The sequence below is a fragment of the Vigna angularis genome, chromosome 6, assembly GCF_016808095.1.
Source record: "Vigna angularis cultivar LongXiaoDou No.4 chromosome 6, ASM1680809v1, whole genome shotgun sequence".
NCBI lineage: Eukaryota > Viridiplantae > Streptophyta > Magnoliopsida > Fabales > Fabaceae > Vigna > Vigna angularis.
The window spans coordinates 1,847,434-1,867,181 of NC_068975.1; the positions used below are offsets into that span (position 1 = coordinate 1,847,434).

At 35.4% G+C, this 19,748-nt stretch overlaps 1 protein-coding gene across 4 annotated transcripts; it reads right to left on the reverse strand.

Moving 5' to 3' along the window:
- Positions 1–6,365: 6,365 nt before the first annotated feature.
- LOC108343246 (long chain acyl-CoA synthetase 8) lies at positions 6,366–18,767 on the reverse strand. 4 transcript variants are annotated; one of them, XM_052878709.1, is made up of 13 exons: positions 18,422–18,767; positions 17,756–17,862; positions 17,004–17,474; positions 16,829–16,909; positions 15,881–16,150; positions 15,452–15,583; positions 15,196–15,369; positions 14,199–14,428; positions 13,762–13,882; positions 13,417–13,548; positions 13,161–13,295; positions 12,860–13,066; positions 6,366–6,738 (listed from the first exon to the last, which is right to left on the reverse strand). In XM_052878709.1, the coding sequence occupies exons 3-13, from the start codon at positions 17,448–17,450 to the stop codon at positions 6,574–6,576; spliced, it is 2,094 nt and encodes a 697-aa protein (XP_052734669.1). In that variant the 5' UTR covers positions 17,451–17,474; positions 17,756–17,862; positions 18,422–18,767; the 3' UTR covers positions 6,366–6,573. The 4 variants fall into 4 exon arrangements, with proteins under 4 accessions (XP_052734669.1, XP_052734670.1, XP_017436882.1 ...); XM_052878710.1 differs by lacking the exon at positions 18,422–18,767 and adding an exon at positions 18,045–18,279; XM_017581393.2 differs by lacking the exon at positions 18,422–18,767 and adding an exon at positions 18,045–18,279 and having other exon boundaries at positions 17,004–17,862.
- Positions 18,768–19,748: the final 981 nt, after the last annotated feature.

Below are 19,748 nucleotides of genomic sequence, written 5' to 3' on the forward strand. Positions count from 1 at the left end.
TGAGTTGTATCAAATTATTCAATTTTACATTCACCTTTTGATACATAATCCTTTATGAAATGATGTCTTATTTCAATATGTTTTGTTCATGCTTACATTCAGGTAATCCTTTGACAAGATTCTTTGAGACTTGTTTATTTAACTGTGACATATGAATGTGAGCTAATCTCCTATGCCATAATCATGGCTCATCATATTTAGCAAGCAAACATACAATAGAATCAAAATATGTGTTTTCAAAATCAACCATGTAGATATTTTGATAGTGTTTACCAATGAAAACTAACTCATTATAGGATGCACAACATATTAAGCAGTGGTTAACTTCAAAGGTTACTTTTAGGCCCTTATCACATAGTTGGCTAATACTTAGAAGATTGTGTTTGAGACCTTCTACTGGCCACACATTTTTAATTTCAATAGTTGATGGATTTCTTACCTTTCGAGTACCGAGGATTTTACCTATGTTAGTATCACCATATGTGACATGTCCACTATTTTGTAGGATATTTTGCTGAATTTGCTTGCATCTCTAGTCATGTGCCTTGAACAACCATTATCTAAATATCACATTGATTTCTTGACTTCAAGATTAGCCTACAACACAGATTAAGTAGAAGTGATAGGTACCCAACTAAATTTGGGTCCTTTTATGTTAGGAGGTTTCAATGGTTTCTTAGAAATCAATTTAAACTTTCCTTTAGGAACACCATAATTCTTGTAATAGCATGAATTTGATGCATGACCTATTTGATTGTAGTAAAAATAGATAATTGAAGAAGGTTTGCTTATGTCAATAAACTTTCTGTATTTAATTGATTATTCTTACCAGCATACTCTATTCCTTCTCTATTCAACACACTCCTTTGTGAACCAAGAAAAGCATTAAGATTTGAACTACCAAGTGTAAACATAGACAAAGTTTTCATAAGATATTTGGTTCTTTCCATTTGTGCTGGACAATTTTCACAATTTTGATCACATGCATGGTGTTTTTAGAGATATTTTCTAGAGATTCCAGTTTTGATTTTAGACTTTCATTTTCACTACTTAGAACCTCTATTCTATTTTCTAGCCACCTGTTTTCACTATTATACTTGTTGTTTGAGTACTGGAGCTTCCTAGCTTCCTCGTTCAATTCTTGAAATGTATCAACTAGTTGATAATATTTATTTTCAATGCTTTCAGATGATGTTGATCCAACCATCAAGCATAATTTTTTTCCTCTTCAAATTTCTCGTTGGATTCACTACAAGTGTTGGATGTATTGTCCTCCCATGCTTTCTTTTTCTTTTTGTGTCTGCTACCATTGTTTTCCTCTTTCAGTTTGAGTATAGGACACTTTGGGTTGATGTGTCCTACTTTTCGACATTCAAAGCAGTTGAGGGCAACAAATTTATCTTGCTTTCTAAAAGACCTTTTGTTCCTTGCAAAATCATGGTTAACTTTATTTTTATACTCTAAGAATTTAGAGAACCTTTTTACCACCATATTTGGAGCTTCACTATCAGAATTTTCTACAACTTGATCATCTCCAAAATCATCTTTCCTTGAGTTGGATTTTGCAGCAGCTCTAGTAGTGGATTTCAGGGAAATCGTGTGTCTTTTCTCTCCTTTTTCCTCTTCCTTAAGTCTTTCTAGCTCCAACTTATGTTCCCTCAACTTTCCAAATAAGGTAGCCATATTTATTGTAGTGAGGTCTCTAGATTATGATATGATAGTGATTTAGGCTGCCATGTTCTATTTAAACTCTTCAAGATCTTGATGTTCAATTCCTCTTTGTCAAAGGTTTTTCTAACAACTGGTAGATTATTAACTATATGAGTGAACCTTTTCTACACATCATATATGATCTTTCCATTCTTCATCTTGAACATTTCATACTCTTGAATCAAAGTATTCTTTCTAGATCTTTTAACTTCATTTGTACCTTCATGTGTGACCTCAAGAACGTTTCACATTTCCTTGGTTGATTCACATATAGAAACTCTATAGAATTCATCAAGGGTAAGTGTAGAGGAAATTATATTTTTGGCCCTTACATCATAATATGCTATTTTATTTTCATTATGTGTCTATTGTGAAAATTCCTTAGGCATAGTTTTTCCATTCTCAATCCTTGTAGATTGAAAAGGTCAATTAACAACAACATCTCATACACCTTTGTCTACTAATTCCAAGAAAATTTTCATTCTAATTTTCCCAAATGGGCATATTTCTTCAACAAACAGAGGTGGTATGTTTATGGAGGTCCCTTCACCAAAAGTTTGAGATATATTGGTCATATAGGATCTTTTTAATCGATTAAAACTCGATTAATCAACTCAGGTGCCAATTGTTAATTTGAAAGATAATATATCTCAACCTAAGAGAGGGGATGAATTGGTTTAAAAACATTTTTTAAAGCTCTTAAAAATTTTCATGTGTATAAGGCTATTTTAAAAAGATCTTTACACTTCAAAGATTTAACAATATAATAGGCAAGAATAAAGAAAGAACACAACACAAGATTTATACTGGTTTAACTCTTCAAGAGCCTACATCCAGTCTTCCTCCAACAACCTTAGTTGAAAGGAACTTCACTAACAATAAATGTCAAGATTTCAAGAATACAAGATCCACTTAATATACTCTCACTCTCTCAAACACAACAAAACACAAACCTAAAGAAGAGTGATGAAGACGCTCCAAGGAGAAGACCGAACGAGCGCGATTTAGACTCCTCGAAGCTTCCTCGACGAGTAAAACGTAGCAAAATGAACAAGAAATTGGAGATCGATAGCGAGCCTTAGGAGAAACCGTAGGAATCAATGTATTACTCTAAAAGTGGAGAAGATTCACCGCATACGAACGAAGAACCCTAAAACCCTAGGTTTGACTCTATTTGAGGTGGAGAAGGTCTTAGATAACCTAGGAGAACCGATTAATCGATGGAAAAGTGAACATAAACTATAGAAGACTTGATTAATCAGTGGAAAATGAAGATTGAACAATGAAATGGGGCTAAAATGAGGTTTAATTGGTCAAAAAAGAAGATAAGGTGAAAACGTGAAGGAAACCCTAACTTGATGATGTTCGAAATGGTTGTACGAGTAGGTATGATCTATGAAGATACTAATGTGAGGAATGGCGAGATTCTTTGAGAAGAAGCTAGGTTTTAATGTTGAAACTTCTCGAACAGTAGAAAGAATAAAAAATGTGGTTCAATGATGAGGAAAACCTGAGAAGAAGATGAAGCTTGAGATGTGATTTGTGAATGATGAGAAGTGTCGCAGGAAAACATGAATGAGGCTCGAGTATGACGAGGCACGAGAGGCAATAAGAAATGTAATTGTTGCTTACTAGAGCGCTGATGCATGTACGAAGGCTGAAGTGGCTTGAATGAAATGGCACTTCGTGGAGGAGAGAGAAATTCTGATGTGGAGCACAAGTGGAAAATGGCAAATGAGAGTAAGGAAGTGTGCTTGAATGGTGGCTAGAGAAGGATCCCTAGGATTCTCTAGCCTTGACTTTGAAGGACGAATTATTTCTGGATTTCAAAAAATCAATTTGTCATTTATCTCAAAAGTCCCAAATACAATGGTGGGGTTGGGTTAGTAACCCATGCTCCATGCAAGTTAAAAATGTCATACAATGAACACAAAAAGTTTGTCGGGCAATATTCCATCATTCCTTACCTCTCAAAAAAAATTGTCCTCAAATCTGAGAATCACATTTATTGTTAAGAAGCTCCTCACAGTCTTGGGAGCAGGCCATCTTGGAATGACCTTATTCCTTTATTTATTGGGATCCATATAACTTCCTCTTGGATCAAATATTAATCTATAATAAGCATTAAACATATCTCTAATTAGCTTTATTTTTACTAAGAAGAGATATAAAAAGATTTTTGTTAAAGAAGGCTTTCTAATTTTTGAAATTCTTATTTTAATAGAATTAAAAAACCTTTCTTCAAAAAAAAAATTTGTTTTGAGCTAGATGTAACTGTAAAGGTAACAATAACTCAAATTGCGAGTTGTCAATTTTTGAAAGTTTTGCATTGAGAATGAAATGACAATTTTTTCAAAAGAGAAGTTTCTATTTAAAGTTCAAGGGTAACCATAGAAAAGTTTAAAGATGGAAAACCTCCTCTTAAATGTCTTGGGTCCATGGTCTTTGGAGGAGTAGAAATTGTTATCAATAGCAATTTCTACTTTTCTCTCTTTTCTTTTTCTTCCCTTTCTATTCTCTCTTGCCCTTCTCTCTTCTTTTCTTCTTCTCTTCTCTTTTCCTCTTCTCTTCTCTTTTTTTCTTCTCTTCTCTCTTTTTCTTCTCTCTCACTTTTCTTTTCTTCTCTCTTCCTTTTCTTTTCTCTCTTGCTCTCTTGTCTCTTCCTCTCTTCTTTTATTCTCTCTTTCTCTTTTCTTTTCCATGAGTTCCTTCAGTCTTGCTCCAAATTCAATTTCCCTATGAAGGAAACCATAATCATCTAGACTCTTAATGAATGTTTTCCCTCTTGAATGCTAACTCTCATTAGTTATAGGTTTCTCTTAATTGAAGGAGGCACAAACTTTCTTCTTATGCAAGCTCTTAATTCATACAAATCATGAATGAAGGATTTTCTACCTTTCTTAACACTATATTATCTTTGATTCCACCACTCATTTGCATGCTCTTCTAATATAGAGAGATATATGCTAAGAACATAGGATTCACTCTCTCTAGCAAATAAAGGATGTATCTTATCAATTTTCTTTTCCCAAGCTAGGTATGTTAATGCATCAATGTCTTTACCAAAGCTAGGTATGTTAATGCATCAATATCACTCTCTCCTAATAACTTATAACATGACATCCTGTGTTCTTAAAAGTTTCCTTAATCTAAAGGGTTTAAGCTTTACACTTAGACAAATCCCAGGTAAGAGAGGTAAGCCAAAAAGGCTGCATAAGTACCAAGTCTTTTCTTGCCAGAAATGTCTTAGACTACTGACTAATTACCATTTAAACTAAAATTATATTTAGAAACAAAGTTTATGACTCTAACACAGATAAACAATTAAAGAGAAAATAAATTACTAGACTCCTAATTTCGGGCCTCTAATGTGACAAGGCTTAGAGTTTAATCTCTTGTAGCCTAAATCACTCCTAAAGACGTGAAATGAAAAAACTCAATCAATATTAAATGTTAATCCTATGGCGAGGCTTGTAGCTTTGCTAACAAGACACACTCACCGTCTAAGCTATATGAATTGAAGAACCTGAAAAAAACTAGAGGAGGGGGGCTTGAATAGTATTAATGGAAAACATTTTCGCAACCTTTTTTATATACCACGCTATCGAGCTCTTGAAATATTCTTTTGAAAGGTTAGACGCTCGACTTGAGATATATGTATAAACGATGATCCGTAGAGGGTTTCACTATAATCTTCACACGATTACAAATTAATATTCGCACTACTCCTGGTACTCAACTACCTCACCAAGATTTCCTCTAAGTATTAGCACCACTCCTGGTACTTAACACCCTTGCCGAGATTTCCTTTGATTATTCGCACCACTCATGGTACTCAACAACCTTAGCCGAGATTTCCTTTGAGTATTTGAACCACTCCTGGTCCTAGACTACCGCGCCTAGATTCGTCAAATCAAACAGAGTTCAGTTGTGAGTGTTTTAATTCTCTTCAGAACTACAATCAATGATTGCTTACAAGTAGTTCAGACTAAATATCTCATAGAGAGGATTTGATTACAATACAATGCAGTCTAAACACTCGCATGTGTTTCTCTCTTCTCTCTTACAATGGTAAGATATATGACGCTTAAGCTCGAGAGTGAGTCTTTTTCTTTTTCTCTTTTTTTCTCTTTTCTTCAGCTCAGATCTATTCTTTTTCTTTGAGCTCTTTCTCTTTTTCTCTTTAGGATGAATATATCGTTGTAAGCTTTACTTGAGCTCTTGAGCTATCCTCTTGATTTTCTTCTTGAAAGATCTTCTATTTATAGACTTCATAAATATATGTTTGTTACACTGGATTTGTAATTAGTAGTCTCGATACTTGTAATTTCTCTTTCTTCTTTTCACAGCAATCGTTGTGTAAGTCAACTTTTGATAAAGTAGGCGTGTTTTTTCAGTCTTTTGCTTGAAGTAGGTTGTACGATCCTTTTAGACTTTGCTTCAAGTGAGGAACATTCTGTGAATATCTCCTTTGTCTCTAACATTCACTCTTTGATATTTGATTTGTAGCACTATGAATGCGTGTAATATAGGTTATATGGAAAATTAGAGTAAATTGTGCATGCGGCATATATGTTTTTTCTTATCTCTTTTGTTGTTTTTGAACGTTGAGCATTTAAGAAATATTTAATGGAAGCAAAACATTAGGTATCAGTTGGCATGACTTATTTATAGAGTGGAATGTATTGTTGCATAATTACTTTCCATTACTACATGACTATATCATGCATGTCTTTGCTATGCCATATGAAGTATATAATTACAATTTACAAACAATACACACACACCACTTTCAGATTTAGAAAGAAAAAACAAATTACATAACTTACACTGCACAATATGTTGACAAAAAAATTAAAGACTTCATACATAGAGATTTTGAAGATCATCTTTGAATTTGGCTTTCAGCTGTTCTCTCTTTATCTTGAGAGCATTAGTGACTAATCCAGATTCAGGTGTCCATGGATCCGGAAGCAACTTGATCTTTGCAGGAATTTCAGATTTCACCAGCTTTGTAGCTTTTGCAACCTGACATTAATAAAGGTGTAGCCATTAATGATCAATACACAATGCTTATTAACTTATAATTTCCTTGTTATTGTTACATCATAAATAAAACTATTGTTTGGAAAATCGAAATATAATTTCTCCAGAGTTTATCCGTCAAGCTTCAGTTCAATTAAATAATGTCCAGTTAAAACAATGATAGGTGTTAAAGCGTTAGCAATGTAGGAGACTAAATCAAAGTAAACGTAGAAATATTTGTAATGGAACAGAGAAAATGAAGAAAAGTTGTTCATATGACCATAAGAGAATCGCAAAAAGTGCTTACATAGACACATAAGATCATATTCCTCAGTAATCATACTTTTCTATAAAAAGAATATCATTACAAAAGTTAGCTTTCACTGAATATGGCGCATCGGTGAAAGAAAAATTAAAAACAAAAGAGTAGGCTATGAGCCTTCTCAAACATTATCGGACGCAACCTATTTTCATTAAATGAGCAGCAGATAATGAAGAACTAGATGCATCGTCTTAATGAGGAAAAACTCATCAGGCGGAAAGTGTGATAAAATGGAAGCTTCATCATACTTCTCAAGTTAGAAGAAAATGATTTCTTTTTTTTCTTATTATATCTCATTGCATACATTATATATATATAGATATATAGATATATATATATATATATATATATATATATATATATTGTGCATAATTTTGGAAATAGGAATAGGCTATTATGGGGTGTGTGGGGGGGGGGGGGAGGACAAATCGCCGGGATTGTAATGCCATTAATAAAAACCAGACACAACAAATATACATAATTAAAAATAATAGGAATAATATCTAAAACTTCCCAAAATATATTTTGACAAGTGAATAAGTGTTCTCCATTCTTAGTTTGGATATAATTGTCCCAAAGTTATTTTTGTTCAATCCCTTAGTGAGTAGGTATGCAAGTTTTCCTTGAGTAGACACATATGAAGTGCAAATTATGCCATTGTTAAGTTTTTTTTTATAAAATGTCTATCATTTTCAATATGTTTAGTTCTATCATGTGCTAGGTTGTGAGCTATCTTGATTGCATATTTATTTTCATAATATAACCTCATAGGATTATGAGCCCCTAATCCCTACCAAAGATGGAGGAGTCCAAGGAAAATAAACATGTGTAAGGGTAGTTTCTTTACCTTCTTTTTTTTACTTGGTTTAGTTTTGCTTTAAATAAAGTGTAGGACTCTTTGAGTTTTGTGTTTTGTAGGTTTGTTAGTTTGTTAGTGACACCTCCTCTTTTTTAGATTGTCACTTTCTAGAAGAATAAAAGGCCTAGCCCAAGGGAGTGTCCTCACCACATCCTTACTTTTGCTAAAAGGACATCCATGGAGTGGAAAAGAGAGCATCTTGAAAAGAAAGAGCACATAATAGGCTACACTTGAATGAAAAGAAAGAAAATCACCTTTTTGAAGATTTGTTGAGGCCCATAATAGATTTGGGGCTGCACATGCATGGGGAGAGATAAAATCACTTTCTAAAAAGCACCTTTTGAAGATTAGATGCACCCAAAGATTTGGAGAATGTCTCATCTTTTAGTTATCCTAGTTTATGGAATGTTGCTTTTCTTTGTAATTACCACAAGACCCTTCTCTTTGCCTACTTAAGAGAGTCTTTACATCACTTGTAAGAGGTTGAATATTTTTAGAGTAAGGTTATTATGTTCAACCATTTCTAGAGGGAGTTGAGAGAGTCTCTTCTTGAGTGTTTTTGAACTCCCAAGTATTATTTTGAACCCAGGTTCAAGTGGCAGCACCATTATCTTAGGTAGCTTAGAACCCCCAAGTAACGTGACCACCTTTCTTCCCCTTACCCTTTTCTTCTTTCCATCTTTTATTCAATTTACCTTTTGTTAAGAAAAAATCGTCTATAAGACTAAAATGCTAAACGCTCTCACATGTTTTGAAGTTTAACCTAAACACTAAACTAAACGATTCCCAAAAACATTAAGCGTCAATGAGAGAGTTGTGTTAAACGCATAAGCTATAATGTACGAAATTGTAATAAGTCAAACTCTCAAAAGATAAGAATGTGAAAGTGTCGATATAATGTTTTTGGTAAGTCCTATAAAAGTCTCAATTAATATTCCAAAAACACATGAAAAATAACTCGCTAAACACTCTAGCTAAAGAAAGCAGAATCATAAAGCGTTTACAAAAGACAAGACGATACCATGAGTTAAACCATTCACTTCGTCCAACGATGAAGCTTCAATTAATGTTTGGTATCTTAGCAAAATTGTTTAAATGATAAAATTCTACCCGAACGGTAGAAAATATAAAAAGCACTTTGTTGTTTTGAACAAGCATTAAATGTCATTAAATGTTCAACGTTCAAAAACAACAAAAGTGATAAGAGAAAAGAAATATCTATTGCATGCATATCTACTCTACTTTGTTCAGATAGCCTACTACATGCATCCACTTACGTTAGAGACAAAGAAGACATTCACAAAATGTTCTCTCCATCAAAAGTTGTGCCAAGAAAATAGTACAACCTACTTCTATCAAAGTACTAAAAAAGCAAGTCTACTCTGACAAGTTGACTTTAACCAATGACTGCTTCACATGACAAGACAAAGAAGACACAAGATTCAAGGCAAAAGCTCCAGTCTAACGGATATCTTTTGAAAAACCTTTAAATAGAATAAGATTCGAAATAAAGAGAATAACTTACGAAAAGAATATCATAAAACTTGAGATTGAAACTGTAAAATAATTCCCGAGGGCTTGAAAGACCCCTCTCATTCTCATTCTATATGTATGAAAGTTTTGATATAAAAGTACATGATAAATAGGGTAACCCTAAACATAATATGATAAATAGGGTAACCCTAAACACAATATGATAAATAGGGTAACCCTATACACAATATAATGATGATAAATAGACACATCTCTCTCACTCTCATTCTATATATAAAAAAGTTCAGATACAAAAGTACAATAAATAGGGTAGCCCTAAACACAATATGATAAATAGGATAGCCCTAAACACAATATGATAAATAGGGTAACCCTAGACACAATATAATGATGATAAATAGACACAATATAATGATGATAAATAGGGTAAATATTCTAACACTCCCCGTCAAGCTGGAGCATAAAAATTGTATGTACCAAGCTTGGAACAAATAAACTCAATCCAAAAAAATCAACAATAGACGTCGTAACTTAGGCTTCGAACAAGATGCACATATGTCTATAAACCAAATTTGACTCAAACCAGCGTAGCCAAAGAGACTCCTCTTAAGATATATGATCCATCTTCAAGAGTGTGTGGCAACCAAATGACAATGGTCAACAGATAGCAAAAATGCAAACACAAGTCAATGAACAACTCACAACAGCTTATGGGTTGGATAGTGGTGGACAATAGCGAAACTTCAACTAGCACCATGAAACTTCAAGTAGGATGACTTTGACAAAGGAGATTTCCATCAAGAGTGGATGACGCAGTGGTAGACAACAACAAACTATAGGGACTAGATTGCCATCAAGTAAGGATGGGGCCTATGGTGGCTAAGAGAGACAAAACTATAGGGACTAAATTACCATCACTGATTGATGGGGCCTACAGTGGCTGAAAGCGATCAAACTGCAGGGACTAAACTGCCATCAAGTAAGGATGGGGCCTGCAGTGGCTAAAGGAGAGAAACTGCAGGGATTGCCATCACTGACTGATGGGGCTTGCAGGGGCTGAAACATACTCCCGCTCACGGTGAACGACAGAAATGACGGTGCACTGATTACAAACTGTGAAGGTGGAAGAATGGTCTCATTTATTCATCAAAGCATCCAAAAACAGATTTGGCTAGGGGCCGGTTAAATTGTTTAACTAAGATTCTGAATCTTGCTAGAAATAGACTCCCCTCATGCCATGAGAAACCTTCAACCCATGTCTTTGAATTTTTTTTTTTTAATTTCTTCCTCTGGAAGACTTCTCTCATCCCATCTTCACTATCATTCACCAAGAGATCATTCTTCCATTTCATAATCTCTATACCTTCAGAGACATATTCAATCAACAATTCCCTCATCAATCATCAATTCTCTCATAATCGTTATCCTTCATCCAACTTAAAAAACACTATTAACCCAAATTTTCTCCATCACCAATCGAAAAAAGTGAAACTTAAACACATCGTGAACTCATTCAGATCTTGACAACCTCCGAAGGCCTCAGCTTCTTGGCCTCCAAAGGCCTCAACTTCTCGGCCTCCAACGGCCTCAAATTCTCGGCCTCCAATGGCCTGAACCGCTCGGCCATCTCGGCCTCCAAAGGCCTCGACAAATCGGCCCGCAAAGGTCTCAACTTCTCGGCCGTCCATGACATCACAATTACTTAGCCAAGTTTGGCAATCAACCATCCAGCCCCATCCATTCGATTACGGCCACCTGCCCTCAGTCATCCGGTCACAACTTGACCTCAACTTTTCAACCCCAATGGCTTGGCCATCCGTGGCCCCAAGTACTTTCCCAAAGTTGGCATTAAGCATTCTGTCATTTGGCCTCACAATTGTTCTTCTTCAAATGGAATCCCGGTCGACCCTCACCGTCAGTAAGCAACAGCGGATCTCCACGATTTGTTACCCGCTTTTGCCTCTCATCCATTCAAACAAGCAAAAGGGACTCAGAGACGAAAGCAAATAAGAGAACTCATCCTTTTCAGGAAAGCCATCTACAAAACCCCTTCGCATAATTAACATCATGCTCAGGCTTGAGGGGCTGATGTACCGTACGGTCCCCAGTGTACCGTACGGTCTCTCATGCACCCAAAACCGAACGGCTCCCTGAGTCCAACTCTCCCTAAGGTTGGTATACCATATGGTCCCCCGACCCCGCGAACCGAACGGTTCTATCCAGGATGACCGCCCATACCGGCCGACCGGCCATATGGTCATATTACAAATGATAATAGCTCATTAAAGCCCCTAATGGAGATTAAGGTGTGATTGGACCGCCATTAGGCCGGCTAAAGGTAAAAGCCCATTACAACCAGTATAAATAAGAGTCCTAGGTATGATTTCTGGACAGGTTGCATAGGATGCACTATATACATGCATTACTTACCGCTCGGTTACATTACTAACTTGAGCGTCGGAGTGCCTTTGACAGGTACCCGCCCGCCCGGCTCGGAGGAGGAGGGAGAACGAACAACTTGGAACATGGGAAGATCAAGGTGGCCGTCCGGCCTTCAATGAATCCGTCCACCCCTCAACGTGTCCGTCCATCTCCCAATGGTAGCCCGCTTGGAACAAAGCTCGCCCGGTCTTCATCCTGCAGCGCATTGAACAGTTCCGTCCGTCCGGTCTCTAGCATACACCCAGTCTTCAATACAATTAGGAGTGCTTTAGTAGGATCGCGCCAAACCCGGCCGAAACACTAACTATTTGTCTTCTCTCAACTCTTATTTTTCAGGTTTCATGTATTATTATAAGATAAAACTCCACAATCACAAAAATGAACTCAAACAGAAAAATAACCCCAAGAGTTGTTTATAAAGGCACATAAGGCCACACTCCATATGACACTTTTCAGAAAAAGATAATCATAACAAAAATTTACTTTCTCTCAACAGGTAGTGTTTTGGTGAAAGAAAAACAGAGAACAAAGCGTAAACTTTGTCTTTTCAGACGTTATCAGAGGCAACCTATGTTAATTAAATGACCAACAGATGACGAAGAAGTAGATGAAGTGCCTGATGAGGAAATATCCTTCAGACAAAAAGCTCGACATAGAAAGCTTCATCCGACTAAAGAAATATTATCAAATTTTAACAATAGGTAAAAGGAAAGAACAGAAACCCGAAGGGGAGTTTCCTAACATAAATGTGAGGCAATATAGATACTACAGGAAAGATCAACCTTCAGACCAATTAATTGAGGCTTTCATACCATGTCAAACACCAACTTTATGAATATTTTTGTTTTTAGGTGGAGACCGATGAATGATTTGCTATCTTAACACTGCAACCCATGGAAATGTATACTATGATAAAATCTCCATTTTTGATTCTGGTATTTGACAATCTATCAGTTATATCTTGGTTATGTGCTAGCAAGCAAGGAAGCATGTACAAGTTGGCTAACCTTAGAAATAGATCGTAGGACCTCGGTGACAGTTTCCTGTTTGTTACACATATCAGGAAAATCTTTGTACTCAATACCAGCTTGTTGGGCCCACTTTTCCAGGGAATGATTACAAGCAACGACTAGAGCCACACAGTAATTGTAAAAGGGGTCTGCATAAACCATTATATTATCCACATAATCACATGATGATAATGCTGCCTCAACCTGCAATTAAGAAAAAAAAATGAAAGAGTAATTAATATACAAGTTGAAAATTTTAGTAAGAATTTTGTGAACGGCGTGGAATAATTTGAGTAACCTTTCCAAGAGAGACATATTCTCCATGCTGAAGTTTGACAATGTCCTTCTTCCTATCTATGATCTCAAGACACCCATCAGGATGGCATTGTCCAATATCACCAGTATAAAACCAACGCATACCATGCTCATCAACCTGTGCTAAGTTAAAAAAATTATCCGTGTGGCATACATCAGCAAAGGTAGATATTGGAGCATTTGAATGAAAATTAAAAAGGAAATAATTATAGGCGTGTAGCTGAATGTTTGAAAATTACCTTGAACACTTCATCAGTTTTTTCTTGATTCTTAAAATAACCAGCGGTTACACTGAATCCCCCAACTACAATCTCTCCACGCGGCATTGGTTTGTCTGATGTCAAATACCCTCCCTCTTCCCAAGAAACAAGCTATACAACACACATTAAAGAAGTCAAGTTTCTCCCGTTTGTGGCTCATAAGTGGTACTTACTGCAACTTAATTGTGCGCAAAGTTTAATTATGCACAATTATGAGATTGTAATAATTAAAGACTGTTACATAAATCAATGCAATTTCTGTGATTATGCAGGGTTTAGAAAAAACACCACGCTGATTCTTCGTTGATGGAATATCTGACATACCTTAATGTAGGAACAAGGAAGAGGTGGACCAACACGCCCCACCTTGTGGTCGTACCACTCTGAGAATGTAGCCCCTGCAAATGTTTCAGTCAGGCCATATGCTTGCCCAATAGTAACCCTGCTGACAAGAAAATATGAAAGGACAGAATGTCGTTAGAATTCAATAGAGAAAAGGAGAACAGAATTTCTGAGAAAAGTATGATTTTATTTATTGTTTTTTTAGTCTGTTACATTACACCGGAGAACTTATATCTATTATTAGATAAAAAATATTTTTTAAGTGTTGAGTCTTGAACCAAGCTCAATAATGCTCCCCATTCTATATAGCCTATCTTATTAGTTAGATAGGGCTTTCGCTATTGTTGTATCTTTCACTTACTATCAGAAAGAAAATCAGATTAAGAGTTAGTTCTAATAATATGCAGTATAAAAATTACCCCATGCAGATATTGATAAAGTTTTGTGAATCTTTAGATAAAGGGGCTCCCCCACAAAGCATGTAACGGAGTTTTCCTCCAAGTGCAGCACGGATTTTCTTAAAGACAATGGTTTCCCACACCAACTTCTCCAATCCCCATGCTCCAAGCCAGCTTCCTTTTACAGCTGTCAGTCTGCGCTGATATGCAAAATGAAAAAGATTCTTCACAAGCCCCCCTCTATCCTCAACCTAAGTACATTATAGGAAAGAGCACGGAAGAGAATAACTATTTAGTTGCCAGTATAAAACATTCAATAGAAAGGGAAAGTGATAGAAAAACAGCTAGATTTTACAATTTGTAAAGAAAAAACTATTCATCCAACTAATCCCCCTCTAACTAAATTGTCTCCCTTTAATTCTTTCAAGGAATAACCCTTTTATCCTATAACATTATTGAACTAAAAGAGTCAATGTTTAGGAGAAACCATTGTAAAATAGTTCACTATAAATTAATGTATTGAGAACTTTGTTCTATAGAATCAATAGCATTATATGATCCATGTAGCAGGGCTTATCAAGTGGGATAAAGCTGCATGTTATTCCCTCTACCTTGTTCAGATTTCTTACAGAAACAACCAAAATTAAGTCATATCAAAACTGCAACGAAATCCAAGATATTGTCAAACCTAATAGATCCGTTAATTTAGCCTCTAGTTCTCATGTGTTTGTTGTCAAATTTCATTTGGAGTTGTTAAATTATCTATTCAAATGGTTGGATACCAAAATCAATACGCAGCCTACAATAAATGTCTGTGCTCTTCCTCTTTGCTGATGTAAAAGGCTAAACAAGAGTAGCTAAGGCATCTGACCATAAACCATCCATGAGCTAAGGTTGAGTTTAGTAGTTAACGAATTGGTGAAGTACTATATTACTTTTAGAGTTGGCTAGCAAGCGTACCATTTTCTTTCCAATTTACTATATATATAAAAAGTTAGTTTGGTAGTTTGATTCACACCTTCTTTACAACTCCATCCCGAATACGATCAATAATAGCAGGTACAGCTGCCAAAAGGGTGGGCTTTAAAACATTGGCATCTCCCCTGGTTCCTTTCTTGATTTTACTGGATGAGTCAGTCAAAGTCAGAATAGAGCTGTAACCGATGGCACAACCTGCAGTTAGCATAACAGACTGGACAGCCACAGTAAGTTAGATTCTTAAGAGATAATATCATCAGCTACTTTTACAGTTGGAACAAGACTAAGGAAATTACCTCTGCTGCCATCTCAAAAACATGAGCAAGGGGCAAGTATGCCATGTACACATCCTTGCTACCTAAATTTGGAATCACTGTCATAACAGCTGCTGTTGTGGCTACCATATTCCCATGAGTAATCATAACACCCTGTCAAATCAGAGGAAACCAAGGAACTGAGGACTATTCCAGACAGGAAAATTTTCATTATATTTATTCACTGCCTTAATATGGTTCCTGTGGATATTTTATCACCCATAGTCATTGATGACAATAAAGTCATACCAATAACAAAGTGTACTCATGTTTCTGAACTACAATTGTTGGGACTGTTAAGAATATGAATCTGAACAAAGCACTTTGAAAACATGCATGATTAAGAACATGAATAAGAGTCTGTAAACACAGAAAGGAACGCCTGTTACAAAACGTGAATAAGAAACAAACCTTTGGCAGACCTGTACTGCCACTTGTGTACATGATAACCGCAATGGCATTCTTGGAAGGCAAGTTTGGTTCAACAGGATTTTCTTTACCAAGTTTCTCAACTTCACTAAAAGAGGCAATTGTCCAGTTGCTCAAACTTCCTGAGAAAGCATCTTCATCACTGTTATCATCTTCCAAGTAAATGACATTTTGGATAGAGACTAGTCTTGATCTGATTGCATTCAACTTCTTCAACAATTTGGACTCGCATATCAGAGTAGACACTTCAGTCTGTTCACATCCCAAAGCAAAAAGTGAGAAAATGTCTACCACTTTCAGTATCTATAATCATTCACCATTTTGGATTTGTCTCCTCATCAAATCCAACTATTTTCATCTCATTATACAGTCTCTAAGATGCTCCTTATACCAGCTACAGTAATGACTTAATAGTAAGTGTGCTCCTTCTTTAATCTCCCGCCAATGATGTATTAATCCCTCTGTATTTTTTTTCGTGATTTTAGTCTCCATATTTTGGTCAAATCCTCAATTTTGTTTTTTTACATTTCAATTATTTTTAACAATACTTGTCATGAATATGTTAAAGATTATATCAAAATCGCATGTTTTCTAAAAGAAGGAAATTAAAACCATAGAAAATCAAATCGCGAATTAGAAATCAAAACTGTATTACTTTCAAGTGGTTGCATTCCTTACCTATTGCAATAAGTTTAGCCTCTTCAGAAATAGGATTGGTTAGCCTGAATTTAGGTCTATTTGACTTTTCTCATGAGTTTTGGTTTGGTCCCTTTGATTGACGTTTTTTTTTTCTTTCTTTTATTTTTTCTTTTTGGCACAAGACATATAATTGATGAACTATAAGATGTCAACTTTGTTGGAAAGTGATACCTTTGATACTAATCTTTGCTTAAAAAAGTTTGAAATTTTTATACTATAATAACTTCTTACCTCGTTTAGCGAATGGACCAAGGCATCTTCACCAAGTGTAGCATAAATAGTAACAACTGTTACATTCTGCCTGAAGCAACCCTGAAGTTTAGCAAGATTTTCATTACAATGTGTGAATGCAGAACAGTTAAACCCAAAGAAAATGGAATGATTGAATGAAATGAAGGAAATTTACCTGAAGGGCAATGAGCCACTCAGCCCTTGTATCAGAGAAAATGGCAACACGGCTATCTACACTGTGCCCTAACTTGATAATTCCAGAACCAAAATTGCACACACAAGCAAACACCTCTCCATAGGTTTTCCATTCATAGTCTCCCAAGTGAACCTTCTCAAACCTTCTGCCATCACTAGATTGAACAAACTCCTTTTGCAGTAATTTTCTTGTACCAAGAAATGGATTGTGGTTGAATTGTTCACAGGATTGCTCAAAGAGATGAGCCATGGTTGGTGCCCCTTTCCAAGGAACTTCAACCAACTCCTTTTTTCGAGCATTGCGCACTGCATAACCTTCCTCACCACCGACTTCCACAGTCACACCTCCATGGTCGTTCCTCATAACCATGCTACTCATATTGTTCAGGCATTTTAACCATGAGGAACTACTATTTTGATCCACCATTTTCCCGTGTTTGGTAAGATATTCCTGAAAGTTTGTTCAAATGGAGAAATGGAGCACAGCACAATCTTGGTTTCGTGATTCAAATGGTGAAAGTAAGCATGGAACACAACTTTTGTTCAATGATATCACAATCAAACAACACAATACACGATCAGTCGGATAAAGTTAATCAAGATAAAATACAAGAATCTCAATAGACCAAGCAATTGAATGTGATTATGCAATGTATTTCAACTATAAACAAAAGGGGTTGATTTCAATTGGGAATGGGAAAGTATTCCCTTTCAAAAGTTGATAATACCAACCGTCACGATCAATACATTTATGAATGTTATTGAGACCGAGTAAACCCTTTGATCTGGACATTCAAATCATGAACTTCAGGTGGGAAACAAAAAACATTCATCAAAACCTGCATGCAAGAAAAGAAAAACTCAAGAAAAATAAACTAGTCAAATCAACTATTCAACCATTCGATATTCCAGAAAGTCAACTTTTCAATCATACAAAACTTCAGAAAAATTAACTATTCAACCATTCAACATTCCAGAAAATAAACTATTCAATCACACAAAATTTAGAAAAATGAACTACCCCACCGTACAAAACAAATAAAGTATCCTGTATTAGTCAAATTTGGCATCAAAATTCATGATTTTGGAAGAATTGGTTAGTTGCGTCCCGAAAAACTCAAGGTGTCTTTTAATTCTACTTGTAGCATTGAAACCAACTTTTAGTTTTAATTCAACACGTACTAAGAACTAAACTTAAAAATTAAGTTACAATATTTTTTTTAACTTGAGTTCAACTCAAAGTAAATTCCTACGAAGAATTTAAACACACATGTATATGTTTTTTACCAAACTAGGCACATTTGGTGCCAAAATGACAGGAATAGGCAAATTTTAAAAGATTTACTAGAATACACAAGTAGTGTGCAGGTCCAACGAATTTAAAAGAAGAAATCGTACATCTCTACACGACTTTCCTAGTCAATTTGTTAGAATCAAAAGTTGCGAGAGGTTCATGACTTCAACTTGAAAGTTGTCGAAGGTTCAACTTGAAAGTTGTCAAGGTTCAACTTTGAAGTTGTCAAGGGGTGCACGACTTCTATTTGGAAGTAGCCAGTGGGTGCATGACTTTCAACTGGGTTTATTTGTATCCAGAATGTGATTTGTTAATCGATTACATAATACTGTTATCCACGTTATTAGTGTTAAGAAAATCTCACCATACACACTATATAATTGAGTATGTTATTCATTAATAATCGAAAGGTTTTAAATAACCGTGATACTTACAATATTATGGAAATAAAAATAAAATATCAATTATCTTAAAATTAAAATCTGTTTAATCTATCATAAAATAATATTGTACCTATATAAACAAAAAATCATAACTATTTATTTCTATTTTATCTATATCAAATCAAACTAAATATTACTAGACCCAAGATTAATAAAATAAGATTTAAACAAAATTATTAATAAAACCCTAAAATTTAAGTTTATCCCAACAAACTCTCCATAAACTCAAATTCTTCCTTCCTTCATTCGGTTTTCAATGTGCATCATCCCACACCGGGTTTGCTTCTTTTAATCATATTTGAGTTGGAGTTATCCAAGCTCTTACTAGTCATATCTTGTTTCAAACATTTTCTCTCCAAGATTTTCAGCTTCAGTTCATACAACCGATTCTTCTTTGCTTTTACCTAGGTTGTTAGACGACCATGTTTTACCTTTAAATACAATACCTGATTTTTCATAAAAATTGAATTACTTTTTTCCATTATCTGACACATGCTTAAAATATTGCTCTTCAGCTCCGGAACATAGTAAACATCCCTAATCTCTCCAACTCGTCCATTCTTCTGCATATGTCGGATTGTTCCACGCCCTTTCACAACCACCTTGGAGTCATCTCCGAAAGACATAAATTTGGCCTCCACATTGGTGAGTTTATAAAAAAAAAGTTATCGTTTTCACACATATGATTGCTTGCCCTAGTATCTAGATACCATACCAAGTTGGTAGAAATCTCATCAGCCTACATTTCTTCTTCATCTTCTTCTTCCCTATTTTTATCTGGTTCAAGAACGCTAGATGTTTTCTCTTCCTTTTCAAGAGTCATCTTCTTCAGATCTTTAAGCTCAACCCTCTGTTTATTCATAATTTCATTAGCTTTATCCAGAAGCCTCCCTATCCGCTGAATCTCTTAATCTTTTTGTTTGAGTTCCCTTTCCACATTTGTCCCACCTTTTAACGAGATCACTTCATCCATTATTGATACTGAATT

Excerpts from the sequence above, each read along its gene's own strand:
- LOC108343246 (XM_052878709.1), bottom strand. The coding sequence starts at position 17,450 with ATGGTGGATCAAAATAGTAGTTCCTCATGGTTAAAATGCCTGAACAAT. Across the intron at positions 13,296-13,416 it reads AAACTGATGAAGTGTTCAAG|GTTGATGAGCATGGTATGCG; the intron begins GTAATTTTCAAA and ends AACTTAGCACAG. Across the intron at positions 6,739-12,859 it reads TCCTACGATCTATTTCTAAG|GTTGCAAAAGCTACAAAGCT; the intron begins GTTAGCCAACTT and ends TATTAATGTCAG.